This window comes from Arvicola amphibius, chromosome 12, assembly GCF_903992535.2.
Source record: "Arvicola amphibius chromosome 12, mArvAmp1.2, whole genome shotgun sequence".
NCBI lineage: Eukaryota > Metazoa > Chordata > Mammalia > Rodentia > Cricetidae > Arvicola > Arvicola amphibius.
The window spans coordinates 121,409,500-121,425,537 of record NC_052058.2 but is presented as its reverse complement, the minus strand read 5'-3'; the positions used below and the strand labels follow the sequence as shown (position 1 = coordinate 121,425,537).

The following is a 16,038-nucleotide window of genomic DNA, read 5'->3' as shown; positions in this document are numbered from 1 at the left end:
CATTACCGGTAAGTCAGGCTGACCACACTGGCTTGCCAGTTGCCTTCCATTACTAGTCAGATTTCCCTGGCTCATGAAGGGAGAGCGTGCAGCCCCGGGCCTGGCCTGTCTCCCGCCTCCTTTGTGATACTTTTTCCATGACCGTGGGGAGAGGTCAAGAGCTGGTAACCATGCTGCCCTTGCCCCTTGGGCCTCACTCACCGAGCACCTAAACTCCAGCTGCATGTGGGCAAACTGAGACCTCTGTAGAGTAATCAGCTTGGGGACAGCAAACACCAGACAGACGTGTGATGGTAGCATAAACTGCTTTATTGTGGCAGCTGGGCAGGGCTCAGGTGTCTCTGGTGGCCTAGAAGTCCATGCCCTCCACCAAGTCCTGGAGGTAGGCCTTGTACTGGTCAGAAGTGAAGGAGATAGGCTGGCTGTTGGAGATGTGCAAATCCACAGTTCTCAGTGAGGAGGCTCCCCCTTCCCGAGCCATCTCTAACAGCTCCTTAAGACACGTGGGAACAACCTACATGGTGCAGGAATGAATCAGGGCAAATCGTTAATCAGGTGCAAGCTCCCAGCATAGCCCAGGGTGGATTCTCCCTCAAGCTATGGCTGTTAGGAACTGTAGTTCCCCCTCCCACAGCCATAACCAATGGGGCTTCTGGGAGCTGAATACTTGAAAGGCTGCAGACTAGCAGCTGACACAGCTCAGGGTCTAGTGTTAGAATAAGCTGTGATGGTAGGCCCTGCTGAAGATGGGGAACAGTGGCTGTGGAGCCCTGTGGAAGATGCTGTTTCTTTTGTTTTTTTGAGACAGGGTTTCTCTGTAGCTTTGGAGCCTGTCCTGGAACTTGCTCTGGAGACCAGGCTGACCTCAAACTCACAAAGATCTGCCTGTCTCTCTGCCTCCCAAGTGCTGGGATTAAAGGCATGCGCAGCCACCACCCAGCTGAGTTGCTGTTTCTTGGAGGGGCTTCCAGGAGTTTAAATCCCTGGCTGCTGCAGGTTCCTCCACAAATGGACCCTCCCAGCCCCAGAAGCACAAGACAGCTGTCACCTTGACCATCACCAGTCTCTTGACCCACGGCTGGTCCTGGGGCCACGACTCCCCTACACAGAACCACAGAGTGTAGCGTGGGGAGTGTCCACTTCCTTCCATGAAGGCAATCAGATCTGGGAACCCAGGAGTCAGGTCAGAAAAGAAAGGATGACCCTCTACGCTTTCCACGCACTCAACTTACTGTCTTCCCTGCTAATTCTCTGCCGCCACCATAGGCACTGCCTTTCTGGGCAGTTCCCTGCAGACACAGCTCACCCATATCTCCTTTCCTCCTTCAGCAGCACTGTGGAGGTGAGATGTCAGCCCACCCCACCCAGGGGCTCCACAGAGAGGAGGGTGGGCCTAGTAGCTCAGTGTAGGAGGCTGTTGGGACAGCTCCTTAACAACTCGGGCCTTGCTGGGGTTCTCTGAACTGACACTGTCATTCCAGCCTTTGAGGACTGCCAGGAGGAATGCATTTAAGGCCAGACGAAGCAATGAGACCCTGCTTCAGAGAACTCCTGTATGTAATAGAAATGCAATGCCAGGCCGAGCACCAGCTCACACCAGGCGCCCTACCCCAGGGAGGCCTGGGTTCAGAGGCCCTTTCTCAAACAGCTTCAAGATTCTCCATCTCACTTGGCTCTTTGTGGGTTCTCGGCGGTCCCATGTGTTTAGTGAAAACACCGGAGGCAGGTGCTGGACAGCAGAGCTCTAGGGCACGTATTTGTCCTGTAGTTTGCAGGGGCACTACCATTGAGCCAAACCCCGCCCCAGCATCATTTCTGTATATCACCATAAAATAGTTGCCAGAGCATCTTATAGTGCCTGTACTACATGAGGGTCAACAGTTACAGCAGCCAGCCCCCAAACTTGGTGGTGCAGGCCTGTCCTTTGCCGCAGAGTAGAGTAGCAGGCTCTGAATACAGTCCACCACCATGGCCTGTCAATCCCCATAGGGTACTCACCTGTCACAAAGGGCCCAAGGTCGAACACACCTCCGTCCTGGTCTTTGGGAACCTCTCCATCAGGCCCTCGCCCACTGTCTGGAAGCAGCTCGTCACCCAGAGCCCAGAAGGAACGGGAGTGCCCCAGACGCTGGGCCCGGAGACACTGCCCTGACCGCCACAGAAACAGCCCCTTGCCCAGCCCCTTGAGTACTTGGCTCACATACTCTCTCACAAGCCTGTCCGTCAGAAACCCCTCAGGGTCTGGCAGGGTGACTGGCTGTCCGGGCTGTGTCCTATTATCAGCTGTGGTGCCCACCAGCCGCAGGCCCCCTGGGCAAAAGAGTGTCTGCTGGAAGACCTGCCGGCCCCGATAGAAAGCGGTCACTTCGAACTCCCATTCTGTGTGGCGGCATGAAAAGGGAGAGATGAAGGACCAGAGTGAGGGCCGCCGCCCCTGCTGCAGCCCCTCCTACCCCACAGCTGGCACTCACGTTCCTCAGCTAGCAGCTGCCTCAGTGGATTTTCCTGGGGTGCCAGGTTTGGGAGGTTGTCCAGATTTGGGCTTAGTAGTAGTTGAGAGTGATCAGGAGCAATAGCCAGGCCCGAAGACCCTTCATCTGGGAGAGGTTCCAAGACCATGTTACCCAGAAATTCCGGGAGGTCTTCCTGGAGGAGGAAAGAGCTGGTCTAGTTAACAGCCTCAGCTGAGTCAGGACGGGAGCAGAATGGTGAAGGAATGGGGTCCAGGGGTAAAAGCTGGGCTGGGGAGGAAGGGTTGACCTAACAGGGACAGGGCAAGATGATCTCCTCCTCACCTGGAGATCAGATAGACTGCTTTTGCCATTGGGATCAGGAGAGGTGTCCAGATGTGCAAAGTCCCTTGCTGCTGTCCAAAGAGAGGGTGGGTTGAAAGAAGGGTAGAGATCCTCCCGATCCCAAGGTCTGCACCCAAGCCAGCCTGGTTACACACACCTGGGGTCACAAACTCATACACTTTATGAGGGTCAAAAGGGTCCTTGCTCTGGTCATCGGCTAGTCGCAACACTTCTTTCCGGTTCAGGGCTGACCTGAAATTCCTCTTCCAGGTTGACAGGTCGGGCTTATCCTTCCCTGGGATGTAGGCACCACTGGCTTCAGCCCAGGCCTGACACACCAGTGATTCCAGGATAAGAAGGGAGAGGATTTAGGTTCTGCCCTGACTTTCTGACACCTCCCACCATGTTCCATCCTGTAGCTTCAGACCCAAGGTCTCGCACTCACCGGGCCCCTATTTCCATCCTTATCCTTATCCACTCCTTTCAACACCAAAAAGAAATCCTCTTTGGCTTTGAAACAGGGTCTCACACACTAATTGAGGCTGGGCTCCCACTAGTCACCGTCCTGCTGCCGCCACCAGTGCTGGGATTACAAACCCTACCACAGTGCTCACCTTCAAGCTAACCTAGGACCTACTTGGTACCCACCCCAGGACACCTTCAGGACCAAGTCTCACATTCTCTCTATTACTACCACTAGTCCATGCCAATTTGGCAACTAATAACCCCATCTATGAGGCAAGCTCAAACTTTAAGGGTTCTAAAATCGAGCCCACCCACAAAGATCTCTCATTCTCTGCAGCAGTGGTTCTCAACTTTCCCAATTCTGCGATCCTTTAATGCAGTTCCTTGTGGTGACTCCAACCATAAAATTATTTTTGTTGGGGCTGGAGAGATGGCTCAGAAGTTAAGAGCACTGACTGCTCTTCCAGAGGTCCTGAGTTCAAGTCCCAGCAACCACATGGTGGCTCACAACCATCTATGAGATCTGGTTCCCTCTTCTGGCCTGCAGGTGTACATGCAGGCAGAACACTGTATACATAATAAATAACATATTTTACAAAATTTTTTGTTACTACTTCATAACTAGTTTTACTACTGTTATGAATTGTAATGCAAATATCCGACGTGCGACCCCCGTGGAAGTACTACAGGTTGAGAACCTCTACTACAGAACGTTCTTTAAGTGACCCAAACTTGCTTTCCGAGTTCTATTCTTGGAATCGGCCAAGCAATTCCTGTCTATCCCTCCAATCCCATCTACCTTCATTAGCAAGACCCCGCCCCTAACTAGCCACGCCCAGGAACGCCTCTCCGACGTCGCACCTGAAAGATGCCAAAGTCAGCCATCTGGGCGTCCTGCCGCAGGCCATGCTTCCATGGGATCCGGAACCGAGTGCGGCTCTCGTCCAGCCAGGCCACGCCTTCCAATTGCCCCAGGTCCAGCTGCGACACAAGCCAGGGCAAGATCCGCGGTTTCGGGGTTCCCATGCTTGGGCCTGCGCACACAGGGCAGTTCCTGAGTATGCATGTCAAGGAGCAAAAGCACTCAAACCTCAGCGAACCGCCACAGCGGAAGAAGCTTTCTTTCACTCATGCTTTTGTGGGGTACAAATGGGAAACTCCTTCCCACCCTTCCATACCTAGTGGGGCTGTCTTTCTTACCCCAGCTTCTCCAGTAGAAACTCTACCTACCCATCGGTTCCTTCTTTTATAAATGTAAGCCCCTCTCTATTATCCAAAGCAGGCACCCACTTCTAGGGTGGAGCCCTCTGTTTCTAGTCTTTTCAGGACCGTGACTGCTCCTTCACCCACAGTTCCCTTGCTCATTTCCAGTCTTCTCCTACATGCTTCCAAGTGCAGTCGCCTCTCTCCAAGCTTCTTCTGTTTTGGTTTTCCTATATTATTTTTACTGACGTTTTTAGAAAGGGCCTAGAACTGCATAGGCTGGCCTTGAACTTGCTGTGTAGCCCAGTCTGGTCTTCAACTCTCTTTGCAACCCAGATTGGCCTGGGACTATGTAGCCCAGGCTGGCCTCGAACGCCCTCTGTAAACCAAGATAGCCTCAGGTTGGTCTTCAACTCACATAACCCAGGCTGGCCTGGAGCTCATTCTGTGGTCCAGCCCGGCCTGGCACTCACTCTGGAGCCCAGGCTGGCCTTGAACTTGCAGCAATCTCTCATAGTCCTCAGCCTGGGTGGTGAGACTGCAGACCTACGTCTTCAACGTACGGCCCTTCTGGTTTTCGGTCGCCGAGCTCCTGCACGTCTGGGCTGCCCCATGCTGTGCCCTGAGGCCGCCACCCGTCCGATTCTTCCGCGTTACCTACCGGGGAGGAATCGTGCACTCGTGGGGCGCTGGGGCGCTGGGGCCAACACTGGTGTCGGGGCCTCAGTAGTTCTGAGACTCGCAGCCACGCACCTTTTCCCTCCTGTCAGCTAAGCCTCCGAGCGCTGGGACTTTCTTTTCTAACGATATTTTGAGATAAAAACAGTTTTCTCATAATTTGGGTAAGAAACCCAAAAGCAAAGAGGCTACTTATTGGCGCAACCCAATTCCCTCAATGCCCTTTTTTGGCCTTCCGCCCACAAGCATGCTGGGAAAGCCATATGCAAATGATACAACACAACGCCCCGCCCCTTCTACGTTGGGGCGGTTACCAGGTCGGCCCAGTGCGCAGGCGCGGGAAAGTTGAATTTCCGAAAAGTTTGTTGAAATTGAGTGAAAGCGTGGGCCCCGGCGCAACTAGAACAGAACCCCGAACAAGGTGAGCGGGGTTCCAGGAAAGGATCAGAGCAGAAAGCGAGGGGAACCAGTTGCTGGGGCGGCCACAGCCACTCTTGTCTCTCTGAGGTCCAAGCTCCCAGGATCTCCGGTGCCAGCCAGAGGTAGTTGGAACTACATCTCCCAGCAGGCTGCTCGGCGAATAAACGGGGAAACCGGGCTAATGAGTGCCGCAAGGCGTACTGGGATTAGTAGTACCCTAGCCTCTAAGGACTTAAGTACCTCGATGTAGTAGTAGTTCTAGCACTCAGTTACCTCCTCTCTCCAGACCCTCTTTCCCTCGACAGAATCAACTGTCCCACTGGTTCATCCTCTGTCCTCTCCCTCAGGTGCCTCCATGGCCGGCTCTGAAGAGCTGGGGCTCCGAGAGGACACACTGAGGGTTCTGGCAGCTTTCCTTAGGCGCGGTGAAGCTGCTGGGTGCCCGGTCCCAACACCACCCAGGTGAGTGGCCACTCCCCCAGGGCCAGACTGGAAGGTCTTCGTGAGTACTGGTCCCCACCTGTCTCTTCCCTTCAGATCTGACCCCATATGCCTGACTCCACTTTCAAGAGTGATCTTCCATGGGGTTACTCTGAGATTTTTGTCCCCAGGAGCCCTGCCCAAGAGGAGCCAACAGATTTCCTGAGTCGTCTCCGAAGATGCCTCCCTTGTCCCCTGGGTAGAGGAGTCCCTCCCCCGGAGTCCTCTCGGCCCTGCTTCCTTCCCCTACGCCCCTGCTATGACTCGGGACCTGGTAAGAGGTTTTTACACTGGTTACCTGTGAAACTTTAATGGCTAGGAGCTTTGGTACCTGTTAAAGGCCAGCACTGCTCAGGTTTAGCCCCAACTCTTCCCCTTCAAAGTTAGACTTCTTTCTAGAGGGTAAGGGCAGTGTTGAAACATAGTCTCAGTTGCTGGAGCCTCCTGTGTCAGCCTACCTCGTTCTGGAATCACAGGCACGCATCGTTAAATAGAGCCTCAGAGGCAGGGTTTCCCCTAAGTAGCCCTGGCTGTCCTAGAACTCCCGCTGAAGACCAGACTGGCCTCAGACCGACAGAGATCTTCCTGTCTCTGCCTCCCAAGTACTGGAATTAAAGGCCTAAACCACCTCTGCCCAGCGTTGAGCTTGAATTTTTTTTTTTGGGGGGGGGGGGTTCGAGACAGGGTTTCTCTGTAGCTTTGGAGCCTGTCCTGGAATTAGCTCTTGTAGACCAGGCTGGCCTCGAACTCACAGAGATCCGCCTGCCTCTGCCTCCTGAGTGCTGGGATTAAAGGTGTGCGCCACCACCGCTGGGCTGAGCTTGGATTTCTACTGAGCAATTCTGTGGTTGACCAGGGAGGTGCTCTGGCAGCCTTCTTAGGTAATCATCTCTTTACATAGGTGCTTCCCTGACTCTTAAAATCTTAGGGAAGACTACTTGTGGCACTAGTACCCCAGGGCATGAGACAGGACACATGGTTGTCAATCACAACTCCTTAGCCAACTGGTAATGTCAAGTAGTCGAGAAGACTGGAAGGAGTATTAGGACTTGATCAGTGATCAGTAGGCCTGGGTGTGGGGGCGCATTGCTGTAATCAGCACTTGGGAGCTGAGGCAGAAGGATTGCTGTGGGCTTAAGGCCAACCTGAATTACAGAAAGCTGCTGACGTAGTCGAGTCAGTAGAATGCCTGCCATCAGCACATGAGGTACAGGAGTGCATATTAGGAAGCAGAGGAAAGAGGCCTACAAGGTCTTCAGGCATGCGCTTGGCACACAGACACACATGCAGGCAAAACACCCATATTCATTGAAAAAAATTTTTTTTCTTTTTTTTTTTTTTTTGTTTTTTGAGACACGGTTTCTCTGTGAAACAGTCTGGCTGTCCCACGTAATGGACTTTTTTCTTAGGCCACCAACTACCTCCCAAATCATGACGTGGAGACATTATTATGCGTGCTCGGCCTTGCTTAGGTTGGCCTACTAGCTCTTAGAGTTTCATTTAACCTGTTTTTATTCATCTATGTTTTGCCCCAGGCTTTTTACCTTTTCTTCATTCTGTACGTCCTGCTATCTTGCTTCCTCTGTGTCTGGCTGGCTGGCCCCCGGCGTCTCTTATTCTTTCTTCAGTGAACTTGAGATCTTCCTCCCACTTCCTCTCCCTGCTGGTGGAGCTCCTGGCAGCACCTGTTCCCTCACTATTTTCTGTTCTCCTTTGTTTGTTTACTGTTTGTATTTCGAGACAGGGTTTCTCTGTAGCAGCCCTGGCTGTCCTGGAACTCACTCTGTAGACCAGGCTGGCCTCGAACTCACAGAGATCCACCTGCCTCTGCCTCCCGAGTGCTGGGAGTAAAGGCGTGCGCCATCAAAAGAGCATTGGATTTCATGGATCTGGAGTCATAGAAAATTGAGAGCCACCATGTGGGTGGTGGGAATTGAACCCAGCTGCTGGATCATTCAACCTCTGATGTCTTTTTCTGGCCTTCATGGGCATCATGCACCCAAGTGGCATACAGACACATGCAAGCAGAACCTCCATATACATAAAATTTAAAAAATCATTTTAATGGAGCATACCTAATAGATGGCTTACCTAGAAGAAAAGTGTGGCTTCAGAGGTGAGTCTGCTCGGTTGCTCCTCTGGGAGCTGGACAAGGGTGAGGTGACAACAGGAGTGCCGTGCTTGCCCTCGTGGATGGAAGAACCTCCAAAGTTTCAGTGTAATCTGAGGGTGCAACAAAGTAGAAAGGCTAAGGATTTTGACATCTTTTACCAAATTCTCTCATGGCCTAGTTTTTACCCCTTTGTGAACTGAAAATTGTTGCTGTCTAGTAAGGTGGTTTGGAGGAGAAAATTCATAAGTATATCCTGTTCTGTAGACAAAGAATTCTTCTTTCCATTAGGTCCAGCTACGTCAGACTTCTATGCCATGGTTGCCCAGCGTCTGGAAAAATTGGTCCAAGAGCAACTGAGATCTCCCCCCAGCCCAGGTAAGCAGCGGAGGAGCCTGGGACAGGTGAGAGTGGGGTGAGGCCAGGACCCCCTCAGTCCGTTCTCTTCTTACCCCCAGAGTTCCAGGGACCCCCACCCACAGAAAAGGAAGCCCTGCTAAGGAGGCTGGTAGCCTTGCTGGAGGAGGAAGCAGAAGTCATCAACCAAAAGGTGACTGGCTATGCTCTATGCCTCTGAGAGGGCAGTAATGGGAATGGGCAGAAACAGGACTTGCATTGTCTTGGTGAACAGGTGAGGCTCCAGTGTTCAGTGAACACCAGATCATCTTTACAGGAGCTTTGGAGCTTCACCACGGTGGGACTTTAAATCAGTGTACCCGTGGACCAACAGCATGCCAGGGGAATCCAGTCAACCACTAGAGGCACTAGAGATTGGATCACGGCACAGCCCTCGCCTAGTGACCTGAGGTCCTTAACATTCCTCTCTATCACCCTCTCCCCCAAGTCAAATACTCAAAAACAAAGAACAACAAAGAGATCAGAACATGAGCCAGGAAAGAGAATGGCTGTGAGCAGGTGTATAAAATTTGATTGTAGTAGGCATGGTGACACACACTTTCCTCCAGCACGCTGCGAATGTGAGGCAGGAGGTTTTCACTAGTTCAGCTTTCTCCTGTGCCACAGAACGAGTTCCAGGGCTGCCCAGGGAGACATCGTTTCAACAAAATAAGGTGGGACATGGGTGCAGGCCTTTAATCCCAGCAGTTGGGAGGCAGAGGCAGACAGAGCTCTATGACTTCAAGACCAGCCAGGGCTGCATAGTGAAACCCTGGCTCTAAAACCAACAAAAGAACCCTGATTGACTACAGTGAGGATACAGCTCACAATATGGAGGAAATGCCCGCTGAAGTGTCGCTTCCGGGTTTCCGGAACCTGATTGGCTTTCAGAGCTGGACAGCGATTATCTGGTAGGAAACAAGGTTTCTGTAAATGGCTTCAACCACTCTTTTTTCCCTCCTCTGGAGACAGGGTTTCTCTATTCCTGGCTGTCCTGGAACTCACTTGTAAATCAGGCTGGCATCGAACTCAGAGATCTGCCTGCCTTTGCCTCCTGAGTGCTGGGATCAAAGGTGTGCGCCTCCACTCCAGGCTTGGCTTCAGGGGCTCTTAACTAAAGGAAAACTTGTTACTTAGAACTCAGAACTCTACTTGGCTGTGAGTCTAGCTAGACCCCCTTTCTGGAAGTCCATTGGCCAAGACCATAGAGGATGATTGGGTGGGACTTTGTGTTTGGGCTGGAGGGGTGTTTGCGGAGGGGTGCAGTTAGCTGACGCTGCCCCTCTGCCCCTCAGCTAGCTTCTGACCCAGCTCTGCACCGGAAACTTGCTCGCCTGTCAGCGGGCTCCTTCGCCCGTCTTGTGGAACTCTTCTCCAGTCGCGAAGTCAGCTCCTCCCCAAGCTGTGCAAGCCCCTCGTTGCCATGCCCGGCGCCCCCACCGCCATCCCCGGAGCCATTGGCTCGCCTGGCTCTGGCTATGGAGCTGAGCCGGCGCGTGGCCGGGCTGGGGGGTACCCTGGCCAGCTTCAGTGTGGAACATGTACACAGCTTTGCGCCCTGGATCCAGGCCCATGGGGGCTGGGTAAGTCGCACATCCCTCCAGGCCTCAGTTTACCCTACTGCCATTTGATGGGTGACATGTTAGGTTTCCTTCCACAATTCCCAGCTCCATTTACTCCATCGCGTGCTTATTGAGCACTTGCTGTATGCACTGTGCTGACTTCTGATGCCATCGGGCTTGGGCAGCAGTTGTGAGAGGAGCTCTTATAGCTCCCTAGTCCTCTCTTCTTGTTTTTAAAATTTTTTGATTTATTTATTTTATGTGCATTGGTGTGAAGGTGTCAGATCCCTGGAATTGGATTTTCAGACAGTTGTGAGCTGCCATGTGGGTGGTGGGAATTGAACCCGGGTCAGTCAGTGCTCTTAACCACTGAGCCATTTCTCCAGCCCCTCCTCTCATCTTTTTAGGGTAGCTATGTAGTAGAGGATGGGATTCTTCAGGGATTAATAGTGACCCAGGTCTAATGGACCTCTGCTTTCTGTGTTGAGTATAAACCCAGTGAGGTCTTCCCTGGACCCTGTTTATTATTTTATACATATAAACAGAAATAAATCTGCTTGGCATGATGCCATACGTTAGCCATGTTTAATCCTAGGACTCAGAGGCAGGCATCTCTATAAGGACAAGGCCAGCCTAGTATACATAGAGGATTTCAGACCAGCTAAGGCTATGTAGTGAGGTAAAGGTGGGGAAAATGGTACCTGGTGGTGCAGGCCTGTCATCCCTGGTACCAGAGAGGCTAAGGCAAGAGCATACTGTGCTAGAGAGTAGGTTCAAGGTCAGCCTAGGCAACTTAGTGAGATCTTGTCTCAAAGTTGGGATAAAGCTCAGTGGTAGAGCCCAGCACTTCAGAAGGGGAAAAGTGTGGTGTAGAGATACAGCTAGCCATGGGAGGGCCCTGGATCATCCTGAGATGGGGGCTGTGAGATACAGATGTGCATAGACCGTCCTGGCCTCGTGGGTAGACCCACAGTCCTTCCTGCAGGGAAGATGGGCGCCAGTCCCTGCAGGAAGGACTGTGGGTTTCATTGGTGAGGCGGCAGGTTCTCTCCAGATTGAATATGCTATTGCGAGCATCTGTAGGTTCCTCCTGCATTCCCTGGGCTCAGGGGGTGGGGAGTGAGTGATGGAGGAATCCAGCCCACACTGGAGCAGAATGGAGAGGAAGGATGCACATGTGGAACTCATCTAAGAAGCTGGCATACCTGCTTCTTTTAACAGGGATGCCAGAACTTAGGGGAGACCAGAGACTGGGCAGGGAGGTGACAGAGTTAAAATACAGTCCTTAGAGCGGACAGAAACCAGCACACAATGGCTAGCCACTGAATTACTTAAGTGCCAGGACTCTGTCCCTTTTCTGCCTTTCCGTCTCTCTCTGTGGGTATCTGATCCCTTCTCTCTGGACCTCAGTCTCCCCTTCTGTCTTTATCACAGTGGTAGTGTCAGTGGGTAGAGCCCAGCTTCTGCATGGGCTCTGTCCCCCGCAGGCAGGCATCCTGGCTGTGTGTCAGTGGAAGTCCAGCTTCTGCATGGGCTCTGTCCCCTGCAGGCAGGCATCCTGGCTGTGTGTCAGTGGAAGTCCAGCTTATGTATGGGCTCTGTCCCCTGCAGGCAGGCATCCTGGCTGTGTCACCTGTGGACCTGAACTTACCTCTGGACTGAGTGCTCCCTGAGGCTGCTGCAGGCGTGACCACAGGTGCTGCTGACACATGTATTTCCTCTCAGGGCTCAGGTGGTGACTGCCATACCACCATTCTTCTCTTTTTCTTGCCAAAAAGATTGTTTAGAAATATTTCAGTAAAAATCTTTGTTCTTTAACTAGAGCACTAAAGTGTTTGACTATGAGTTTACGTGTGTGTGCGTTTGTGTGTGTACATGTGCATTTCAGTGAACTGGAATATGTGTGGTGGTGAGAGGTCAAGGTTGGGGTCTTTATCACACTCCATCTTCATCTTCTTTTCTTTTTTTGTAAAGGTGGTCCTGATTTACACCAGGCATGTGGCCCATTCCTTTAGTGTCAGCACTAGGGAGGCAGAACCAGGTGAATCTCTGAGTTTGAGACCAGCCTGGTCTACAGAGTGGGTTCCAGAACAGTCAACGTTATACAGATAAACCCTGTCTCGAAAAAAAAAGAAAAAAATACCAATTTTTATGAGAGTTTGCATGTATGTATGCACACTACATGTGTGCAGTGCCTTCCTTCCTTCCTTTCCTTTCCTTTCCTTTCATGTATACAGTATTCTGTCTGCTTGTATGCCTGCAGGCCAGAAGAGGGCACCAGACCCCATTACAGATGGTTGTGAGCCACCATGTGGTTGCTGGGAATTGAACTCAGGACCTTTGGAAGAGCAGGCAGTGCTCTTAACCTCTGAGCCATCTCTCCAGCCCCTTTTATTTTACTTTTTAAATAGGGATGAAATCACCTTACATGATTTTATTTTATTTTTTTTCGAGGCAGGGTTTCTCTGTAGCTTTGGAACCTGTACTGGAACTAGCTCTTGTAGACCAGGCTGGCCTTGAACTCACAGAGATCCGCCAGCCTCTGCCTCCTGAGTGCTGGGATTAAAGGTGTGCGCCACTACCGCCCGGCAAGCCCCTTTATTTCTATATATTGGTTTTTATTTATGTGTGTGTTTGTATGTGTGTGATCACATGCAAGGAAGGTGCCAGAATAAGGCTTCACATCCCCTGGAGCTAGAGTTACAGGCAGTTAGTTAGCTGCCACGGACAGGCCCCAAGAACAGAACAATCGCTGTTAGTTGCTGGGCAGCTGCGCCAACTCCGCTTTACTGATTTCTGTCATTTATTTATTATTATGCACACAATATTCTGCTAACATGTACATGCCAGAAGAGGGCACCAGATCTCACTGTAAATGGTTGTGAGACACCATGTGGTTGCTGGGAATTGAACTCAGGACCTCTCTTAAACTCTGAGCCATCTCTCCAGCTCTGGCTTACTGTTTCTAAAGAAGTATTTAAAAATTACAAGTCCAGGTGTGTTTGGTTGGGGGCGGGCGGGCATACGGATCGAGTGCAGATGACATTCACTCCTCTGGAAGCAGAGTCATCAGGCAGCTGCCAACCACCTCACTTGGAGCTGGGCTCCCAGCCAATGCTGAGCTGCTTCTATGACCCTGGTGAAGGACTTGGGAGTCCTTTCTGGCTGAGTCTTAGCCTTGTACATTCCTGAATCTCAAAAGCTTCTCCTCGTCCGCCACATGTTTCAATCTGGAAGAAACAGGCACGCAACCGACTCTGGCAGTGCCCAGCTGTTTTTTTTTTTTTTTTTTTTTTTTTGATGCTATGGGTAACACATCCTTTAGCTAAGCCAATGGTTCTCAACCTTCCTAATGCAGTGACCCTTCTTTACAGTTCCTCATGCTGTGGTGACCCCCCTCCAGCCATAGCCATAAAATTATTATTTTTTAAAAGATTTTATTTATTATGTATACAATGTTCTGGCTGCATGTGTGCCTACACTCCAGAAGAGGGCACCAGATCTCATTACAGATGGTTGTGAGCCACCATGTGGTTGTTGGGAATTGAACTCAGGACCTCTGGAAGGAAAGTCAGTTCTCCTAACCTCTGAGCCATCTCTCCAGCCCCACATAAAATTATTTTAGTTGCTACTTCCTGACTGTGATTTTGCTACCTGTTATGAATCGTAAATATGTTTCCCAGTGGTCTTAGATCAACACTGTGAAAGGGCTGTTCGACCCCCGAAGGGGTCACGGTCCAGAATGAGAACCACTGAGCTCCATGTCCTGCCCCGAGGTTGCTGGAGGGGGTAGCTTGGTGGTGGAGCAGAGGTCTCATGGGTGTGTGTTAGCTGTACCTGTAAGCTGTGCAGTGCACGATGCGGCAGGCCTAGGATCCCAGCACTTAGGAGATTGGGTTCTAGGCCATCCTCAGCTGCATAGTGTGGGCTACATGAATCCTTGCTTCAAAAGCACAAAATTGGGGCTACAGCATAAAGTGTTTGCCACCGAAGCATAAAGACCTGAACATTCCCAGCAGCCACGGAGCACACGTCAACCCAGCACTCATGTCTGCCATTTGCTGAGTGGACAGGCTCCAGATTTGCCAAGGCCTTCTTCATAAAACACGCCCTTGATCCCAGGACTCAGGTGGCAGAGGCAGGCAGATCTCTGAGTCTGAGGCCAGCCTGGCTACATAGTGAATTCCAGTACTGCTAGGGCTACACAGAGAAACCCTATTTCTAAATAAATAAGTGTTTTGTTTGTTTTTTTTTTTTTTTTTTTTTTTGGTTTTTTGAGACAGGGTTTCTCAGTAGCTTTGGAGCCTGTCCTGGAACTCCTTCCACCACCGCCCAGCATATTTGCCTTTCTGAAATGCGATGCAGCCCGCATCATTCTAGCCTGTAGCCCTGACCACTCCCCTATCCTATCTGAGCTTCTGCATCCTCACAGAAGTCTACATCAGCAGCGATCTGAATGGGCTGCAGATTCCCGGTTAGTTATCTCTTATTAGAGTGGCTGAGTATTAGAATGTCCTATATTCACAGGCTGTAGGGAAAATCCATCCCCAAAGTGGGGGGCAGCATGGAAGCGTGAGAATGGCAGGAGTCCCAGGTACCTAGGATGGGACCAGAAACGCTGAAGTGAACGGAGGTGGTCCTGGGGGTGCTGGGAGGCCCAAAAAGGCCATGGGTAGAGGGGCTGGTGAGTTGCAGGGGCTAGCAGGTAGGAGCACCAAGGCTGGAGGGGAATCCTTGGGGATTGACAGAACTGTAAACTGTAGGCAGGAAAGGCCCTGGGGCTATTGAGATTTGGGACAGAGTAGCAGGACAGGTAGGAATCAATCAAGAAATCATATTGAGCCCGGTGAAGGTAGTGCACGCCTTTAATCCCAGCACTCAGGAAGCAGAGGCAGGCAGATCTCTGAGTTCCAGGACAGCCAGGGCTACAAAGAGAAACCCTGTCTCAAAAAAAAAACGAAAGAAAAAGAAATTATAGGAGCTGAGAGAGGTTTTTGCACACCTTAAATCCCAGCACTTGCGAGACACAGGCAGGCTGATCTGTGCTGCAAGTTCTAGGCTCAAGGCCTACACAGTGAGGCTGTCTAAACTAATAGTCAAATGAGATGTCAAAAGTGTTGAGTCTGCAGCAGATGGTAATGACTTAAGTTCAAGTCCTTCCATTTACCTGGTGTAAAGAAATGACTCCTGCAAGTTTGCTTTGTGACCTCCAGAGAGTAGGACCCAGCCCTGATAAGCTTAATAGGAACAGACCATCTAAAGGAAGTTCTTAACGTTCCAACCATGATCACCAGCCAGTGGAGGACCCAGCCATGACAAGCTTACGGAGTCTCAGTAGTTTACCCTGAGGGGCAATACCTGGTTGCAGGAAGGACCTCAAACTGAGACCACCGAGGCACCACCCAAAAACAGACCGTCATCCTAAGGAAATTCCTAACGTTCCATCCGCTGTAGATAGGATCACTTGCTAGCACACATTCACCAGGACACACATTCTTCACCTAGACAGATGTCAGCCAATCAGGGATCCTGAACCTTAGAAATCCCTTACCCACACCTTTGCTACTATAAAAACTCAACTCTAACTGAGCTCGGGCTCTCCCATGACTTCAATACTTTGGACACACGCAGAGTTCGAGTTTGCAAACTTGTGTAGAATAAAGGCTCTTTGCTTCTACATACAGAACTCGGTCTCCTGAGGAACTTCTCGCATCTGGGTATAACACAGACATGCGTCTCGGCCCACACGCATGGACACTCACACTTAATAGAGTAATTAAATGTTAGGAGTCGAAAAGAATCAGGTCAGATGTGCACGCATACCTCATGAGGAGGCCCGGATTAGAGGGGCTCATTTGGGAATTTAAAGGATCCTGGGCTTGGGCCAAGTACTGGTAGAGCAAAAGGTAGGTGCACAAACCCAGTAATT

The 16,038-nt window shown here is 51.2% G+C and overlaps 2 protein-coding genes across 9 annotated transcripts; one reads left to right on the top strand and one right to left on the bottom strand.

Moving 5' to 3' along the window:
• Nucleotides 1-288: 288 nt before the first annotated feature.
• On the bottom strand, nt 289-5,381 carry Irf3 (interferon regulatory factor 3). 6 transcript variants are annotated; one of them, XM_038313471.2, is made up of 9 exons: nt 5,217-5,381; nt 4,882-5,120; nt 4,122-4,294; nt 2,953-3,124; nt 2,796-2,866; nt 2,472-2,646; nt 1,999-2,379; nt 1,049-1,164; nt 289-514 (listed from the first exon to the last, which is right to left on the bottom strand). In XM_038313471.2, the coding sequence occupies exons 3-9, from the start codon at nt 4,284-4,286 to the stop codon at nt 350-352; spliced, it is 1,245 nt and encodes a 414-aa protein (XP_038169399.1). In that variant the 5' UTR covers nt 4,287-4,294; nt 4,882-5,120; nt 5,217-5,381; the 3' UTR covers nt 289-349. The 6 variants fall into 6 exon arrangements, with proteins under 6 accessions (XP_038169399.1, XP_038169397.1, XP_038169398.1 ...); XM_038313469.2 differs by having other exon boundaries at nt 4,882-5,381; XM_038313470.2 differs by having other exon boundaries at nt 4,937-5,381.
• A 63-nt stretch (nt 5,382-5,444) lies between these two features.
• Bcl2l12 (BCL2 like 12) lies at nt 5,445-11,930 on the top strand. Of its 3 annotated transcripts, XM_038313473.1 has the most exons (7): nt 5,445-5,562; nt 5,909-6,023; nt 6,173-6,315; nt 8,443-8,529; nt 8,610-8,701; nt 9,843-10,130; nt 11,721-11,930. In XM_038313473.1, exons 2-7 carry the CDS (start codon nt 5,917-5,919, stop codon nt 11,769-11,771), a joined length of 768 nt encoding a protein of 255 aa, XP_038169401.1. In that variant the 5' UTR covers nt 5,445-5,562; nt 5,909-5,916; the 3' UTR covers nt 11,772-11,930. The 3 variants fall into 3 exon arrangements, 2 of the variants coding, with proteins under 2 accessions (XP_038169401.1, XP_038169402.1); XR_005283452.2 differs by lacking the exon at nt 5,445-5,562 and having other exon boundaries at nt 5,789-6,023; nt 9,847-10,130; XM_038313474.2 differs by lacking the exons at nt 5,445-5,562; nt 8,610-8,701 and having other exon boundaries at nt 5,789-6,023; nt 9,847-10,130.
• The last annotated feature ends 4,108 nt before the right edge of the window (nt 11,931-16,038 follow it).

Excerpts from the sequence above, each read along its gene's own strand:
- Bcl2l12 (XM_038313473.1), top strand. The coding sequence starts at position 5,917 with ATGGCCGGCTCTGAAGAGCTGGGGCTCCGAGAGGACACACTGAGGGTT. Across the intron at positions 8,530-8,609 it reads GAGATCTCCCCCCAGCCCAG|AGTTCCAGGGACCCCCACCC; the intron begins GTAAGCAGCGGA and ends TCTTACCCCCAG. Across the intron at positions 10,131-11,720 it reads TCCAGGCCCATGGGGGCTGG|GCAGGCATCCTGGCTGTGTC; the intron begins GTAAGTCGCACA and ends TGTCCCCTGCAG.
- Irf3 (XM_038313469.2), bottom strand. The coding sequence starts at position 4,286 with ATGGGAACCCCGAAACCGCGGATCTTGCCCTGGCTTGTGTCGCAGCTG. Across the intron at positions 2,867-2,952 it reads GTATGAGTTTGTGACCCCAG|CAGCAAGGGACTTTGCACAT; the intron begins GTGTGTGTAACC and ends CTCTTTGGACAG. Across the intron at positions 1,165-1,998 it reads CCTTGGGCCCTTTGTGACAG|ATCTGATTGCCTTCATGGAA; the intron begins GTGAGTACCCTA and ends CTGGGTTCCCAG.